The sequence below is a fragment of the Eumetopias jubatus genome, unplaced genomic scaffold, assembly GCF_037043125.1.
Source record: "Eumetopias jubatus isolate StellerSeaLion01/CBP00866 unplaced genomic scaffold, mEumJub1_p1.0 scaffold_5, whole genome shotgun sequence".
Taxonomy (NCBI): Eukaryota; Metazoa; Chordata; class Mammalia; order Carnivora; family Otariidae; genus Eumetopias; species Eumetopias jubatus.
This window is the reverse complement of record NW_028274811.1, coordinates 35,861,984-35,878,808: the sequence shown is the minus strand read 5'-3', so window position 1 is coordinate 35,878,808 and position 16,825 is coordinate 35,861,984. Positions and strand designations below refer to the sequence as shown.

Here is a 16,825-nt window from a genome sequence, read left to right as displayed (position 1 = left end):
CTAGGAGAAAAGAAAAGTTTTTAATCAAAACATATTCTGCTCTTATTCTGGGCAATAGGGAACTAAAGCTAAGTGTTTGCGGGCGACTGCTTGCCAGAGCCCTTTTTGAAGGGCTCACTGCTGAAAAGGACATAATGAGGTTGTTGATGTCAGTTTTGAAAATGTTTAGGTGGGGGATCAAAGGACCAAGTCAAAAGCAGAAGGAAAAACTTCCTCGTGATTAAAACATGCTTACACATTTATGTAAGATCATGTATGTATACCTATAAAGAAATTTTTAAAAAATTAAGAGCATATGGGCTCTAGAACCAGACAGACCTATCCTAAAATTTAAGTTTCACAACTTCCTAGCTCCCTGATCCTGTTTCCTCATCTATAAAATGAGGGCAATTATAGCACTACATTCATGAGTTTTGAGGACTTGGTGAGTTAATGCATTTATAATAGTGTCTCCTGCCTAGTAAGACTGTAATCCATGTTAGCTGATATTGTTGGTCATTGGGAGAAAACAGAAGCCTTGAGGTCAACGTGGGGAGTAGGTGAGGGTGACCAGTGAAGCGTACAGTTTTCCAGGAAGCTCCTGTCTCCTCATGTCCAATCACATCCAGCTCACCTCCATCTCCCTCTCCCTTTCATGCCTCGGTCCTTACTGTCCTAAAACCTGGGACACTTCTCCAATGGTCTAGGTGCCAAACTTCTCTCCACCTTTTGAGATCCCTCTCCAATGTCACTTGTGTGAAGCCGGCCTCCCAAACAGAAAGGCCCTTCTTTCTTGGAGCCCGAGACTACCTGCTGCACAACATGTAGACATATCACATGGCACATGTGGCTTCTCATACACTTGCCTGTAGTGGAGGTCAACTGTGAGTTCCCTGAGGACAGAGATCATGTCTTATAAGTCCCAGTCATAGGAGCTCCTGGTACATAGAGATGGTCAAGTGTTTGCTGGATGGAAGCACAAAAATGGAGCGTGATTTCTCTGAAAAAAATGAGGCTAGCTGTTCTCCACTCTAAGGAAAAACAGAAAGGAAACGGACATAAGCTGCATCATGGGAAACTTCAGTTAGACCCAAAGAATTCCCTTAGTGAGAGTGTTAGATGCCAGACCAAATTCCCACGGGACAGTGTGGAATTTCCTGGAAGAGTCTTCAAAAAAGCATACTTTTTATTTTGGGGGTGATTCTGATGTGGCTTTGCTTGAAGGCAGGCCCTGAGCCTGGTATGAAGTTCATAAAACTACCCATAAGCAATTCAGATGACAGTGAAGGGTCTTTGGTTCTCGGTCAGCTGGTCAACCAGATGGCTTCTTGTACTGAGCACTAGGGAGTGGGATGGGAAAGAATGTGGCTGTGTGTGCCTGGATGGAGGGTGGGAAGTGCCCCTCCAATGAGCCAAAATCCCAGGACATGAGTGAACGGAGGAGTTTGCCAGAGGTCACAAGGTCACCTTGTGTTCAAGAACCCAAGTCTAATGACACCCAATTTCTTTCTTTCAACAAGAACTGTTGAGTCCAACAGGAAGGAGGAACTACAGGGCAAAGCAGCGCTCTTCTGCTTTCGGTCACTCGGTCAGCCCACCCAGCGGCTACTGGACACGTGCTGGGCCAGGCCGTGGGCTGGGGGCTGGGCGGACGTGGGTGAGCAAAACTTGGTCTCTGTCCTTATGGAGCTGTCAATTAAAAATAAAATGACACCAAACATTTTATGATGAAAATGAATTGATAGATAGAAAGACAAATGAAGGGGCAAAATGGTGTGAGAAAGAAAAGGTAGAAAAAGAGGGGCGACCCTTTACTGTCATTACTTCATTGCATTTAACACAGGCGAGGTAAGCTGCTTCACCAAGAAGGGTTCAGAAAAGGCAGGAAAAGTTCATTTAAAAAACATCTTTCCGATAACTTATCAGAAAAACTACAAAGAGGACATAGAACCATAGTGTCAGAACAAAAAATTTTAATTTAATGGTGGGCTCAAGACTTGGAGGGTAATATGTGATTTTGGTACCTAAAGCCCCAAATGAATTCAAGTCTTGATTAATTTGCTGGTTGGCCTTGAGAAGTCTTATTAGCTACTTGGGTTTTAGTGAACAGAGGCTGGGGCCCGCCTCATGGGGTGAATTGCAGGAGATGAGATGCACAGTGACCAGTGTTGCTGAGTGCAGTGCGCCGTGGTTTCTGATCATCTCAAATTAAAACCTTCCTGCTTTGGTCCACACTATCCGATGATGCCTGGGTGTGCAGGGTGCCACTGTGAAGGATGTGGCCCTGGTTGGAACGCCCCTCCCTGCAGGCGGTTATTTGCACCCTCCCATGCAGGAGCCCTCACACACCTACCACCAAGCACTTATTGCATTGGTTAGAGGCTCCCTTGGCTGCCATGCTGGTGGAACTCTGACAATTCTGCCTAACCCAGCCTAGTTAATTAGTTGCAGCTTAGTTTAGGTTATTAAAAGCAGGGCAAGCCAGTGACATTGACACAGTTGGGTAGGAGAGATGTGTGGTATCTGAGCAGAGACTGAAAGAACTAAGAAGGAATTAAAGCCCTGATTTAATTCCCGAGACAGCAAACATGTTTGGGACCTAAGAAAATCCTTCATTTACCTAATTTCAAGTGTCAATCCAGCCCATTTCTAACCACGGTGCTCTTTTAACCAATCACGCAGCCAGAGCTAACAAGTGAAGAACACCAAACCAATCACAAGGCGTGATGCAATTTGAGCTCTGCTGAGTGGCTACTAAAATCAAAATGAAAATGATATCTCCTCTATTAAAAAGACACAAAAGGTGAAGTGATTGCCAAGTCTATTGGAGAGGCCAAAAACAAAGATAACACACAAATACATACCATAGATCTCGTGCTCCCATGATGGACAGCGGATGCAGCTGTGTACCACTCAGAAGGTCTCCCCTAGGTGCTGGGTGACCTCGTGCATGTAGGAGGCTTCAGATGTTTGGAGAATGTTCCAGGGCAGTGTAAGCTCGGTGATGGCACAAGAGCTACAAGCCAGTGCCTTCTCAAGTGACAAATGAGCACAGTGTGAGTGGCTCATGTGTGACGCACACACTCAAGTGGGCACCCCCTCAAAACTAGGCACCCAGGGAGCCCCACTCTCCTCCTCGTCCACCAGAGTCTCCCCTGGCTCTCTCCTTCTGAACCCTCTATGCTCACTACTACAGAAGCTGGGAGCCCCGGGCTGCAGCTTTGAATGTGTCTGGAAGGGACATGATGAGTAAGAAGATGCGGTAATAGGAGCTGGCCTGGGACACGTTACAAGTTCTAAACAAATGAGGTACAACCCTGTGGAACACACCCAGCTGTGTGGTGGGACTATCTGTGTTGTGGCTCTTGGACTATCCCATGTGGTATTCATGAACTTCTACAAAAGAGTGGATTTGAACGTCGAATTCAGGAAAAATGAACACAATTATGTCTTCCAGGAGACTTTATCTCCTGGAAGTCAGAAACATTAAGTAGAATATGGCTTTGGCGGGGGGGGCGTGGTTGACATGCTTCATGGCTCCTCAAGTTCACCAGCATTAGAGCTTTCCTAAAGGAAGGTCAGGCATCAGCACTGCGGTTGTTAGTGCGCCACAGGGGCCTGGGAGCCTGTCTTTATACTCTTATTGGAAGAGATATGAAAATAGGCATCCTGTCCAAACTTTATCAGAAACTCAAGAAACAAACGTGCCACCAAATGGAAAAGTCATTTAATTCAAAAATCATACTTCCACTCATTTCGTAAGGATTGTCACATAAACCAAGCAAATGAAACAAAGCCAAGTTTCAGAGGCCACTCAACAGAAACTGGATTTTCCTTATAGATATGCTTAGTGACGCAAAAGCACATTTTAAAAAAACAGCCTTATCATGGCAAGACTATTTTACTAAGAACGGGGAAAAAAGTTCTATTCTAGTCACAAATTACTTTTTAATTACAGAGTTGGATTCTACACACCAGTCAATATTCAATACTGAAGTTTAAAACAGTGCATAATTTATGGTTTAAAAAAATTAAAGTGCCATTTTTAAGTACTTTATTGATAATATATCACATAGCACTTTACAGTATACTCAAAGGTAGCCTAAATTAGGAGATAAACATGCAAATATTTTCGTCTCCAAAATATGGACAAAATGTCTTTTAGAGTGCTTGTGACCACCAGGCTAGTATTAGCTACTAAAGGTTTATGAGTTTGATCTGTTTTCCAACACGACTTTTAATAAGTTAATAAAGAATACAGCTGTAGTAACCATTTGATAAACACGAAGCTTTAAAATGGCACTTAATTTACAACTTTGATCATTTTGCCAATCAACAGCCTCTCGTTTCTCTTATTCTCAAATTCTAAATCTTAAAGGCTGCAAAGGCTCAGCAACTGCCAGCTTCTGTGGGTCTCTATATGAGCTTCTGTGTCTTTACAGATGCAGATGTGTGCTTTACATACACATGCACAAACACATGCTAACACACAGACACTTTAGAATCTTCAGATGAACCTCTTTCCACAGGTACCAGGGTGATCCTGGCACCTGGACACCCAAGGTAGTTGCTTGTAGGTGTCTGCTGGGACAACTTTGTAGAAATGGTACGTGTAGAATGTCTTGACCTCTCCAGGACCACTCCAGGGAAACTGGACATTTTGATTATCAATACTCTGGTTCTGATTACACTCAAAAGAATTTTCATGTAATATTAACTGCTATTCTTATATGGGTCTAGGACTGTGCCAAGCCTTTGCTTGCTATAGCATTCCAAACCTTGAAAGACATTTCCACCTTGTAGAGTCCTCTAAAAACTTTTGTAAAAATATCAGTTGTGAACTTCTTCTGTGGCCGATTTTTCCCTGTTAAGAACTGTATTTATCCCTCTTAGGAAAAACATCCCAAGTTCTTCAAGGTGGTTCATATTTTTCTTTCTTTCTGCGCCTCGTGCTACTTGACATCCAAACCTTTTCACCCCAGAATACAACGCTTCCTTCAGAGGACCACATTTCAGCAAGGGCTGGTGGCTCTGAATGACATCTGGATTCTCTATATGGTCTCTCTCTCTGCTTTGGGAAGTTCTTTAGTTAGACAAGTACTGTAGGTGGCGCAAGGAAAAAAGCTAATTATTACTTGTTGGAGTCTAGTCTCAGGCATGCTATAGGATTGTGCAAGGTTCATTTCTCTGCTGTTGTCATTTTGATGCTACAATTACAGAGAAGTGGTTCAGCACCCAGCCGATCAGCAAGGCTGCCAAACACATTTGAACACGAGATAAATTTTTTAAACACCAGCTAAGGGTGTGTGAGAGGACACCCAGTTGACTTAAAAGACATGTGGGGCAGGGCTGTCTAGGTAATTGATTACTGTCAGGTTTGCCAGAGATGACAGATAACTCTGGAGATAGAACACCTAGGACATTCCTTTTAAAGTCAGGTAGCTATTTGATTTCTTCAAGGCTGGCTACCTACTGTGGTAATATGGTAGCTCATAAAACATTCTGTACTAGGGCGACTGTGAGTGCCATGGTGGCCACTGTTGTACCTGGGACTCCTGTGTTTATAAAACTTTGGTCCAGACTTGCTTTTGGAAGCAGAAGCCAGAGGATGAAAAGTGCCAATAAAGAGTCATGAATAGGGGATCAAATTACCTTTAGCTGACTATTTCTGTCTCCCCACTCTTCAACCATGGATGCTTTTGTAGTCTCTGTAGTCAAGACAGAACTTCTGGGGTGACTGGGCTCGCTGTTGTCAGGAGACACAATTTGTAGAAGGACTTCCCTCTGAGCTACAGGCATGGCACACACAATTGTGCAGTCCTGGGAATGCCTGAAATGGTCTTGTCACTAGCATGGCTCTGTCCTGCTAATGCCAATCTGCCAATGCTTGATTGCTTAGCTTCTTTCTCTTTGCCTCTCTCTCTAAAAAGCACTCAGCAAAAAGGGATGAACTAGAATTACGTTGAAAAAGACAGTTTGGTCTGACAGAGGTAAACACATATTGGCCGTAGAGATATTAAAACACTAAGAGAGAAACTGGCTCCAATTATAGGATACTAAGGAAGGCTGTGCTACACAGGGTCCATCCCTATACGTCAATTTTTGAAAATGGAAGAGAATATCATCAGTCCTGAGCAAGGGATTTGGGGGCAGGGATTTGAAACTAGTTATCTTTCACAGCATGGAATTCTGTCGCTGTGGAATTCTTTGAGTACCTGAAGGAGGAATGAGATGGATCATAATGCCCAAGTAAAGATTCAGGTTCTGTGTGCATGATCATAGGGCCTTAGAAAAGAAACACAAGGTTTCTGGGAAAGCTCAGGGATCTTGGTCCATAGTCCTGCATTCTGATACCTTGTTCACTCTCCTAATGTGCCGTAAAGTTCCCTATTCAAGCAGAATTAGGGGTAGGGGGCATAGACGGTAGAGAGGGTAAAACCGACTTTTAGTGGTCAAATTCCTTCCCTATTTGTTGGCTCATATCGTTAATGGTATCTCCAGTTCTGCAGCAAATGAGGAGGAGGTGAGCCTGGCTGGGGAAAGGAAGCAGGGCAGCCATCTGTCACAGGCCCAGCATGACCACAGGGAAGCTGGGAAGGGGTCTACCTACAAATTCACATTGGCGACACTACCATTTCCTTCCGGCTTCAAATCAGGGCCAACTGAAGAGGGAGGGACAGCCTTCCAAGTGGTCAAGCTGGGGCCAAGTGTCGACAGCTATGTTTCAGGGAGGAGCTCCCCAAATCAGGGCCTGGGCCTTCTGCTCCTCCACGTTAGCTCTAGTTAAGGGTCCAGTGAGGCAGGTGACAATTTAAAACATCAAATGTGTTAAAAAAAAAAAACAACAATAAAAACTCATTATGTGGAGTTCTTGCCATTTAGAAAGCACAGTGGCACAGAACATGCTTGTCCCCTCAAGCTCCACTGAACAGGTTCCTGAGCTGTTCCAAGTCTACAGGGAGTAAGTGTAGCCAGTTGGTGTGTTCTCCTTCTTCTCGAGTTTTCAGTGAATAGCTTTCCTGAGTCCTATCTTGGTCTTATCCAGTCTTAGTTCTCATTCCCTGAATTGGTAGTGGTAGTGTCTCGCTTGCTGTTGGTTGAGCTGTTCCATAATAGCTGTGTAATCCTTGAGCTGATGAACTGAATCACAACGACAAACTCCTTTAAATTTAAAATTATCTATAAAGCTGTAACAACAGCACAGCCTACATCCTACGTCCCTCTTTGGAGTTTTTATTTTGGGGTTATAGGAAATTTGAGATGAACAAGAAGGGAAATATTTAGGGAAAGGGAAAACAGCAGCATATTGAGGACCCAAGATCCTAAGAAGCCAGTTTTTCCTACAACTTAGACACACACACAACATTTACAAAATAGCTCGGCCTCATGTGTACAACCTCAGAAGATGTGCAGAGGAGTGAGATATGAGGAACATGCGACGACCCCGTCGCCTTCTGTCCTGACATATTGGGGTACCAAGAAATACACCTGAGAAGAAAAATGAAAAAAAAAAAAAAAATCTAACTCCTGGCCCCACCTATGGGAATCCTGAGCTTCATCTTACTACCAAGCAAGCGTTCTTTTAAAAATTCATTGCCTGAAAATGCTTTCTCTCTCCAAATTCAAAGCCCAAGGAAAGCTCAAAAACACATGTGGCTAAAGACAACTGAATACCATCAGTGTGTCATGCCCGCCAGCGAGAGCCAGCAGAGAGTGGGTAAATGTGTCCTCCTTCCTCGAGGCCAGAGAGGGGATGACCTTGACCCTCTTCAACCTCGCCTCCTCTCTCTCCTTCTTACACACACCTACTCACCAACCAAAGCTTAAATGTGTGGAGCTACTAGCTTAAAGATTATCAAATATAAAACTTTGCCATATATTTCAAATCACTCTATTTACAAGTTTATCTTTTCAAAAAAAAAAGTAAAAGATACAGTAATTCAACACAATTCAAGTTTTTCTTTTCTTCTTTCAACTTCCCTAAAGAGGAATTCCAGAAGTGGGAAACACTCTGGGGTGATGCTGCCAACCCGAGAGGGCTCCTGGGGAGCTTGACAGTCCAACACCAGTTTGGAGTCTGTCTGCCCAGAGTCACTCTTGCAAGGACATTCGAATGTGGAAGATACTGGGAACTCTGTTCCTTTGAAGACCAAGTGAATGTGAAATGTCCAGACCCAACCTCCCCCCCTGGCAGTCTTCCACAAGACCTGGCCCCTTCTGGACAGGGAAATTCTCTTTCTCAGAAGGTACCCATTCCACCTTCCATGCCCCAGCCTTTTGGTATTCTCCTGAATCAAAATGGCTTACAATATTAGTCTTGTGCCTCAAAAGCCTGAGAAACAATTCCCTTTTTCTGAGTGGCAGTGAACATATACGTCCTTTAAAACTACAGGCCATAGGGTTAGCCCGGGAATCATCCTTGAAAGCCGCCGGGGCACCAGTGCTCAGCAGCCCAGGGCACTGCCAGTGGGGCTGGTCAGGGAGGGGCTAGAGGCAGTCAAGGGCAGGGGAAGGGACACGGAATGGGAGACCACGAGTGAACAAGTCAAAGGGGGGAGAGGATGTCACCCATGAGGAGGCAGCATATTGCCCCCTAGAAAGCAAAGCTAGTTGTACGGAAGAACAGGAGTATTAAGCCTGTATGTAATTTAATCTCAAGAGGTTACTAGAGTTTGCTCCAAATATATCTTGATGCTGCTGAAATTCATCAGAAAGGGAAGAGTTCCCAGCTGCTATTCTGTCAGCCCCAAGCAGACCACTCTAATCCCTTGATCTGCTGCTTCAGGTTGTTGGAAAATCATTCAAAAATGGCCAAAAAGGAGGGAGAAAAAATATGTCTTGCAAAAAGAGTGCTATATTTTTGGTTTGGCTTCAGAGTAGGTTGGGTTGCCGTGGTTACGAGGTGATGGCAGCCCTGGGTGGCAGAAAAGTTCCTAGCTTGGGAGGGGTAATGTGGGGTGTGTGTGTTCCCTTGCACGGGAGGACTGAGCTGAATTCTGCTGATGCTTGGCCAAGGCTGCTTGGAGATGGCGAGAGATTGCATCTTATGTAAACAGTGCCGTAAACCATCTCCCTCCTGCATGCAAACAGACAGACCCAGCTGCCTGTAGCACTGTGGGTCTCAAGTATTTAGAGGTGGGGTAGAGAGAGTGTCTACTGTAAACAGAAGCAACGGGCCCAGCCTGGGCCTCAGAGCCAATGCCCAGCCCTGTTAGACCTAGCTTCCCTGCATGCTCTTGAGGACTACTTATATCTTTCTTACTTCCTTTTTTGGAAGTTTGGGGGTTTGGATGACTGTTGAAACAAAATGAATGCTCCCTATTTAGGGCACTAAATGAGAGGAATGGCTTTGCAAGCCTTTCCCTCGGTTATCAAAATCAAATGGCCTCCACTGCTGATTTACTTCTGTTCCTTGCTGTATCACCACATGCCAGTCGACATGATCATGGGGATGGGTGACACCAGAGTTCACAAAAACATTTGTGTTGGCAGGTGGTAACAGAGTCAATCACCCCGCATTTCTCAGCGGCAAAGAGAAATGGCCTACAACACTGGCATCAGCAGTTGTCATGGATACAATGGAAAGCTCAGCAGGTCTGCTGGGGCCCACGGTTAGAGGAACTCCACGTAGTTCTCAGGTATGAGGCCAGTCTTCCCGTTGAGAGTCCCCTCCAACCAGCCAGGCTCCTGAGATGGATGAACTGTATAGCAAGAGGGGAGAGAGTGTGAGAAGAGAAGGTGTTACAGATAGGGCAGGTGGTGGACGTGTGTGCACACTCGTGTGAGAAATGAGTGCAATCGCTTGTTATATTACACATTTCTAGGACTTGTTTAAACCAGGGGTTCTTATGGGGCACCTGGCTGGCTCAGTTGGTTGGGCGACTGCCTTCGGCTCGGGTCATGATCCTGGAGTCCCGGGATCAAGTCAAGCATCGGGCTCCCTGCTCAGTGGGGAGTCGGCTTCTCCCTCTGACCCTCTTCCCTCTCGTGCTATCTCTCATTCTCTCTCGCGCGAATAAATAAATAAAAAAAATCTTTAAAAAAATAAATAAATCAGGGGTTCTTAATTTTTTGTGGGACATAAGCTTTTCAATAAAGGTTACTCTGAATGTTCTTTATAACACAAAAGGAAACAAAGACGTTCAAAGTTTTACATAGAATTTTAGGAGTTTCCTAGACTTTCTGAAGTTGCTGGTTTAAACCAGAAAGAGGTGACAGATTTCTACTTTTTAGGTTAGAAGTCAGTTATGGTGCTCCATCCATAAATTTATCTAACCATCCATCCATCTATCTATCCATCCATGGCACCCATCTACCTACCCAGGACTGCCTTTGTACCCAGTGGAGTGCCCATGAAAAAATGCTAAGAACTAGTCTTTAAAGATATCTAGCATGCATTTTACTAATCTAATTATGCATTTTGCTTCCCTTTAAACCTTACCCTCTGCTTCCAATCACCCTGCAAATTCCCTGTGTTTTTTGTTTGTTTTTGTTTTGTTTTTACATTCTATAGCCTTTGAACAGACCCCTCTGTTCCACCCATACCCTTAGTTTTCTTTGCTGTTCTCTAGAATTTTCCTCCCTCCTACATACAAGACTGAAAGCTGTCTTCTCCCTCTTTCTTGCAATTTTCAAAATCTCCATTTCTTTGATTTTTCAATCCAAAAAATATACACTCATTTCTGTGCTATCACAATACATCTTTGTGGAAATTACAGTGATATTGTAAATATTATATAAAATCCAGCTGAGTCTGCAAAGTTCAATAGCAGGAAGAAAGAGAGAAGGAATCATGGGACCTGGAAATGGGGGGGTGGTATTCATGCTTGTGAAGCGGGAATATACAAATCACTCTTAATGGGAAAGGCAACATATTTGCTCTTAACGTATTAGGAAAACTCCAATTTTCTGAGATTGTTTAGAAAGAATGAATTTTCCCTTATTCCCTTCCTAGGCTAATTAAGTGACTTCCTGAGCTTGTTTTAGAAAAGCATTTCCGCCCTCACTGCTACTATGTAACTCTAGTTTCAGTTTGTGGGGAAAGAAGCAAGAACAGAAACAAAAGGAAGCAATGGGGGAGTAGCAAAAGGATACACATTGAGGCTTAAAGGAGATCAATGTCAATGTAATCTTGAAAGCTTCTTCAGGAAAAAACAAGATCAAACATCTATTAGGTGGCCTCCAAAATGCTTGCATAATTTTGTATCACTAGGCTTCATGAATAAACCAAAAATAGTAAGGGTACTTCAGATTCATGACGCCCACACAAGGAGGAGTCTGGAAGAAAAGTGCCACGGAAGAACACAACACAATTTAAAAGCAACCTGGCCTCTCCAATGATGAAACTCTCTCAACCCACCCCTCAGATACTTGCACTCAAACACCACTGCCTTCTGACCATCCATCCAGCTGACAATGTTAAGATCACTTGAATTTCTGCACTTATAAAGTGATTATAATAAAACTCTCACTCTGGGGGCGCCTGGGTGGCTCAGTCATTAAGCGTCTGCCTTCGGCTCAGGTCATGATCCCGGGTTCCTGGGATCGAGCCCCGCGTCGGGCTCCCTGCTCCGCGGGAAGCCTGCTTCTCCCTCTCCCACTCTCCCTGCTTGTGTTCCCTCTCTCGCTGTGTCTGTCAAATAAATAAATAAAATCTTTAAAAAATAAAAATAAAAAAACAATAAAACTCTCACTCTGTCAGTGGGTTCTTGTGAAGTTCCAGGGGCCCATATGGAGAAAGCACTCAGCAGAGAGCCAGGACACAGTTGGGCTAGTCAATAGGGGACCCTGCATCATTTGACCAGTCACTTGGACTGGTCAACAAGGCTCTCTCCCGGTAAGGGCCTGGTCTCAATACCCACCCAAGCTTTGGGGAACCTCAAATGTTCAGAACCAAACCAAAAGAAACAAACTCACTCCCCAAAATAAAAGGCCTAGAAAGAATAGCCAACAAAACAAAATAAAAACAAAAAAGACCCCTCCCACTTTACAGCAGAGCTCCTAGTTGAATTGTTACTCCACCAGATACACGGAGTCCCTCACTTTCAGACATTCTCCCTTCCTGGGCAGCTGTTCAAACACAGTTCAGGTGCTGAGGTGGTAACGTCTACAAACATTAAAAATGGAATTTGCAGAGTAAGGGAAGAGCACGAGGGGATAAAGGAGGCCCTCCAATGGAAGAACAAGAGCTATGTCACAGGAGATGGCAGGGGACAATGCAACCCTCAGGTTAGACTGCAGACTCACTGGGGTCTTTAAGCTGGGTTCATTAAGGCATGGGAGCAGACCACATCATCCCAATCACCTGGACACTTATTAAAACTGCAGAGTCCTGGACCCTGTGGCATACCGGTTAAAACACAGTCTCTAGGAGTGAGGCTGAGAGATCTTTTTGACTCATTCAAAGAAAGGTAAGGGTTATGACTCTTCTGTGCCCAAATGCCTCTGTAGCGAGGGTGGTAATAAGGCAACGCAAATTCTCATTCACTGATGGAGGAGGGAGGCAACATCAGATGTCCTCCCTGCTTCTGTTTCCTGTCCTCCCACTTTATGGCTCAGCTGAAGCCCTACTTCCTTCATAAATACTGGCATGGAATCCGGTCTACCTGTTCCCTCTTTTCTCCAAACTCCTGGAATGCTCATTCTGCACATTGTTCATGGGTGCTATTAACACTGTCCAAATGTATTAAGCTTTGCTTCCCCCCTGCCCCCTTTAAGGACATTTTAGTCTGTACTGTCTCACCTAATGAGTCCCTTCTGCCTGGTGAATTATGACAGAAGCTAATACTTAGATGGGGACTGGGAAGCAGCCAATGGGCTGAAAGCTTTAGACATATATCAATTTATTTGATCCTAAAGATCCTAGCTTGTATTTTCCTATCTGTACTTTACAGATGAGAAAATTAAGGGCTCAGAAATGTCAATTAATTCGTGCCGATCGCAATGGTAGTACTAGAATTTGAACCCAGCTTGTTTGACTCCAGAGACCAAGCCCTTTTCCAAACCATTACACCTATGTTCAACCAGAAAATGATACATATGCACACTAAGAATTTACATATACATATGTATGTATATACCAAGTAGTGGTTTTTTTGCTAAGTGCTTTGCCTGCATTATCTCCTTTCATCTTCAGAATGACTCTGGAGTTGATTCTGCTATTATCCTCATTTTACTGATGAGAAACTGAGGCTCAGAGGGGTTAAGCATCTTGCCCAATATTACATAGCTGACAGGTGATGGAGGTGGATCTGAACCCAGGGCATCTGACCAAAGAGTCTGTGGTCTAACCACTACTGCTTTTGCCTAGCCCAATGCTTTGGATATCAACAATGCTCCCAAGTACTTGTTGAGCTGAACTGAGCCAATGTCCAACTTTCTGAATTGCACCAATGTCCAATGTGCTATATAAACACACAGAGTGTTTCAGGAGTTGCCTAGGCAGCTCTCCAGCCCAGCAAGCATCTAATATAAGCTGCTGCTGACATGGATGTGCTTCCTGCCAACCACTTTCTCTCAGCTCCATCCATATATACTCCATACACCCCTGTATACACAACTCATGCTCTCTCTTTTCCCTCTCTCAGATGGACAAGGAGCAAGCCTGTGACTAGGATCTCTAATGGCTGACTGTTCCAAAGGGAAGAAGCACTGGCTGGAAGAGGCACAGACCCTTGTGTAGTTGAATACATTTACTCATTTAACAAGCATTTATTAAGCACCTACCCTGTGTCAGACACTGTGCTAGGGGGCCTTGCACACAGTACAGAGCAAGCAGAAGGATTCTGCTCTTGGATCAGGGCAATATATTAATAAATAAGCACATAATTTTAGGTAGTGATGAGGGAAGAGAGAGAGACTGGGATAGGAATGAGGGTATGGGGAGGAGCTCAAAAAGCTAAAACCTAAAGGATCCAAAGGAGCTAGCCAGGCAGTGGATAATGGCAAGTGCAAAGGCCCTAAGGTGGCGAAAAGCTTGGTGTGATTTCACAACAGTGGTATGCAAATTTTTCTCAAAGAGCTAGGTCGTAAATGTGTGTCTCTATCAATTGTGCCATTGTAGCTCTACAGATAATATACAGACAAAGAGGCATGGGTGGCTATGTTCCAATAAAACTTTATTTACAAAAACAGGCAGTGAGCTGGATTTGACAGGTCATACTTTGCTGACCCTAGCTGAGAACATAGGGAAGGCCCGTGAGGCTGCAGTGTATCGAGTGAGGAAGGGAGGGGCCGGGGGCAGAAGCTGGTCAGTGGAGGCACTCATCAGTAATTCTAGGAGGAACGGGAGGCCAGGAGTATGTGAAGCAGAATAACATGATGTGATTTCCAAACATTACTCTGGCTGCTGCACAGGGAATGCGTTGTGGGGACAAGAGTGGACATGACAACCATGTAGGCAGCTGGTGGAAACACCTGGGTGAGAGATGGAGGTGGCTTGGGTTTGTGTTTGGATCTGGCAGTAGAGATGGCTGGGGAGTCCAAAAGACTCCACTCTGAAGACCTCTCCCCATAACCCCACTGGTGGAGTGGCTCAGTGGCTCCCTGGGAGGATTTTCTCTATCTGCAAAGGAAAGCTGGGGCAGCCTTATCTTGCACTCATGCCATACCCCATACCTGGGAATGAATGGATCCAGCCCACCTCACATCTTGATGGAAGTATCCCAAGAACCCAATTTTAGTGACTACCATGTGAATTTTCCAGGTATCACTAATCACATTGCCATAAAATGACTAATGTTCCTGAGAACACAAGTTATTTCTCTTTCCAGTTACTATCTGAGGTGCTCCTGGTGAAATGGGCTATTTCCTAGTAGACTGGCAAGGGCTGACAGTGGAGTTATTTCCGAGTATTGCACATCCATTCTCCCCTGCACAAAGTCCAAAAGCTGACTGAGCAGCCACCCCAGATTCACAGCACAGGCCCCTGGAATCCAAAGGCTTAGAGAGATTAATCATTATGAAATAACAGAGTTTCCCCTCAAGGTTCCCCTCCTTCTTCTTCTTCCTTATTCATTCTTCCTGATCCTGAAAAAGACAACACACACAAACTCTCTAGGCCTGTCATTAAGAAACTTTCTTCCTTTTGGTCTGATGATTTAATCTGACAGCGACAGAGAGCATCCGACTTAAACAGCTCTTACCTGATGTCTCCAGAAAGAAACTAGCAAGAGATGAAACAAGGAAAATGATCTCCCTGCCTAATGTGCTAACAGCTTTTTCTCCCCTAATGCCTGATTTCTCCAATGGAGGTGATGGGAAGGGGGAAATGGGGTATATGTAGCATTTTCTAAGAATCACCACAAAAAGTATATTCATGGGGCACCTGGGTGGGTCAGTTGGTTCAGCATCTTTGACTTTTGGTTTCAGCTCAGGCCGTGATCTCAGGATCAGTCCTTGGGATCAAGCCTGGAGGTGGCTCCTCACTCAGTGGGAAGTCGGTTTGGGAATCTCTCTCTCTGCCTATGTCCCCCTCCCCCGCTCGTGCGTGCTCTCTCTCTCTCAAATAAATAAATAAATCTTTAAAAAATGGATTCACATTTTGTCAGACCCTTCTTTGACTGCAGTTCAGTCAACACTGAGAGGTATTTTCTTTGGGGTTTCATTTTGCTTTTGCTCTTCAGGGAATCTAAAAGGGCATTCCTGGTTAAAAACAAACTGGTGTCAATGACCTCTGCCATGACTCCCAGAGACCACAGGAAGGCATGGATAAGGCCTCTGATTCATTTAACCAAACCTCTTTCCTGCTCTCCTTTATCATTATAGGATTTATGATGATGACCAAGTTGTGTGGTGCATGCAGTGCCAGGACCTGCTAGGCAGAGCACCCGGCAGGGAAGGAAATGACTTGGTCATTAAAAATCACCTAGGTTTCTTTTCCTTTCTCTTTGGTTAGCTACTTCAAAAAGGAGATTTAAAAAGGTGGGAAGACAACATGAAGCAACCTCGCTGTAGAACAGTCTGGCAGCTCCTTCAACTGTTAACTAAGTTACAGTGGGATTCAGTAGTACTTCCCGCCCTCGCCCAGGTCTATCACCAAGAGACCTGGAAACACAGGTCCTCACAAAAATCTGTACATGCATGTCCAGCCGCATTGTTCTTCATAGCCAAAAAGTATAAATGATCAAAATGCCATCAGCTGACGAGTGGATAAATAAAATGTGGTATATCCACACATGGGAAGATTACCCAGCAATAAAAAGGAAAGAAGTCCTGATGCACACTCCAACAGGGATGAACCTTGAAAATACTATGCTACATGGAAGCAGCAAGTCACAAAGACCACATACTGTGTAATTCCATTTATATGAAATACCCAGGGCAGGCAATTTGATAATGACAGAGAGTAGAAGTGGTTCCCTAGGCTGAATGGAGCAGGACTGGGGGTAAATGGAGCATGGCTGCTAAGGGGTACAGAGTTTCTTTTGGGGGTGATGAAGATATTCTGGAATTAGATAGTAATGATGGTTGCACAACTCTGAATATACTAAAAACCACAGAATTGTACATTTTAAATGGGTAAATTGTATGGCATGTGGGTATCTCAATAAAGTTGAGGGCTGCACTCAAAAAAAGGAGTCACAAACAAGATACACACACATACACATACCTTTTGAGAGTTTAGACCAAGTTTACCCCTAAGATCGGGGTCCTTTGTGCAGTCACAGTGAATAGCTGATAGGAAAGTGACAGTCCCTTGCCCACAGGAGCAGTGAACTGGGGTTCAGAGGACAGACTTTAAATTCCGGATTCACCTGTAAACGTGGGAATGTCTCAAATCCTGCCCATCTCTAGGCAGAAGGCCTGCGCCTGCTGGCGGAGCAGGACACAGAAGGCCTGCGTGTAG

General features: G+C 44.5%; 1 protein-coding gene across 12 annotated transcripts in view; it reads right to left on the bottom strand.

Annotated features, from left to right (window-relative positions):
• ARHGAP26 (Rho GTPase activating protein 26) overlaps positions 1 to 16,825 on the bottom strand; it is a 452,567-nt gene that overhangs the window by 2,805 nt on the left and 432,937 nt on the right. For 5 of the 12 annotated variants that reach the window (XR_015768163.1, XR_015768164.1, XM_088023297.1 and 2 more), the window contains one exon: positions 846 to 1,010. The exons of 1 other annotated variant lie outside the window; for it this stretch is intronic. Coding sequence is in view for 8 of the 11 variants with exons in the window: in XM_088023297.1 (XP_087879423.1) it covers positions 886 to 1,010 (125 nt within the window). In the remaining 3 variants the exon portion in view is untranslated. 6 more of the 12 variants (XM_028092938.2, XM_028092945.2, XR_015768165.1 and 3 more) reach the window with 5 other exon arrangements.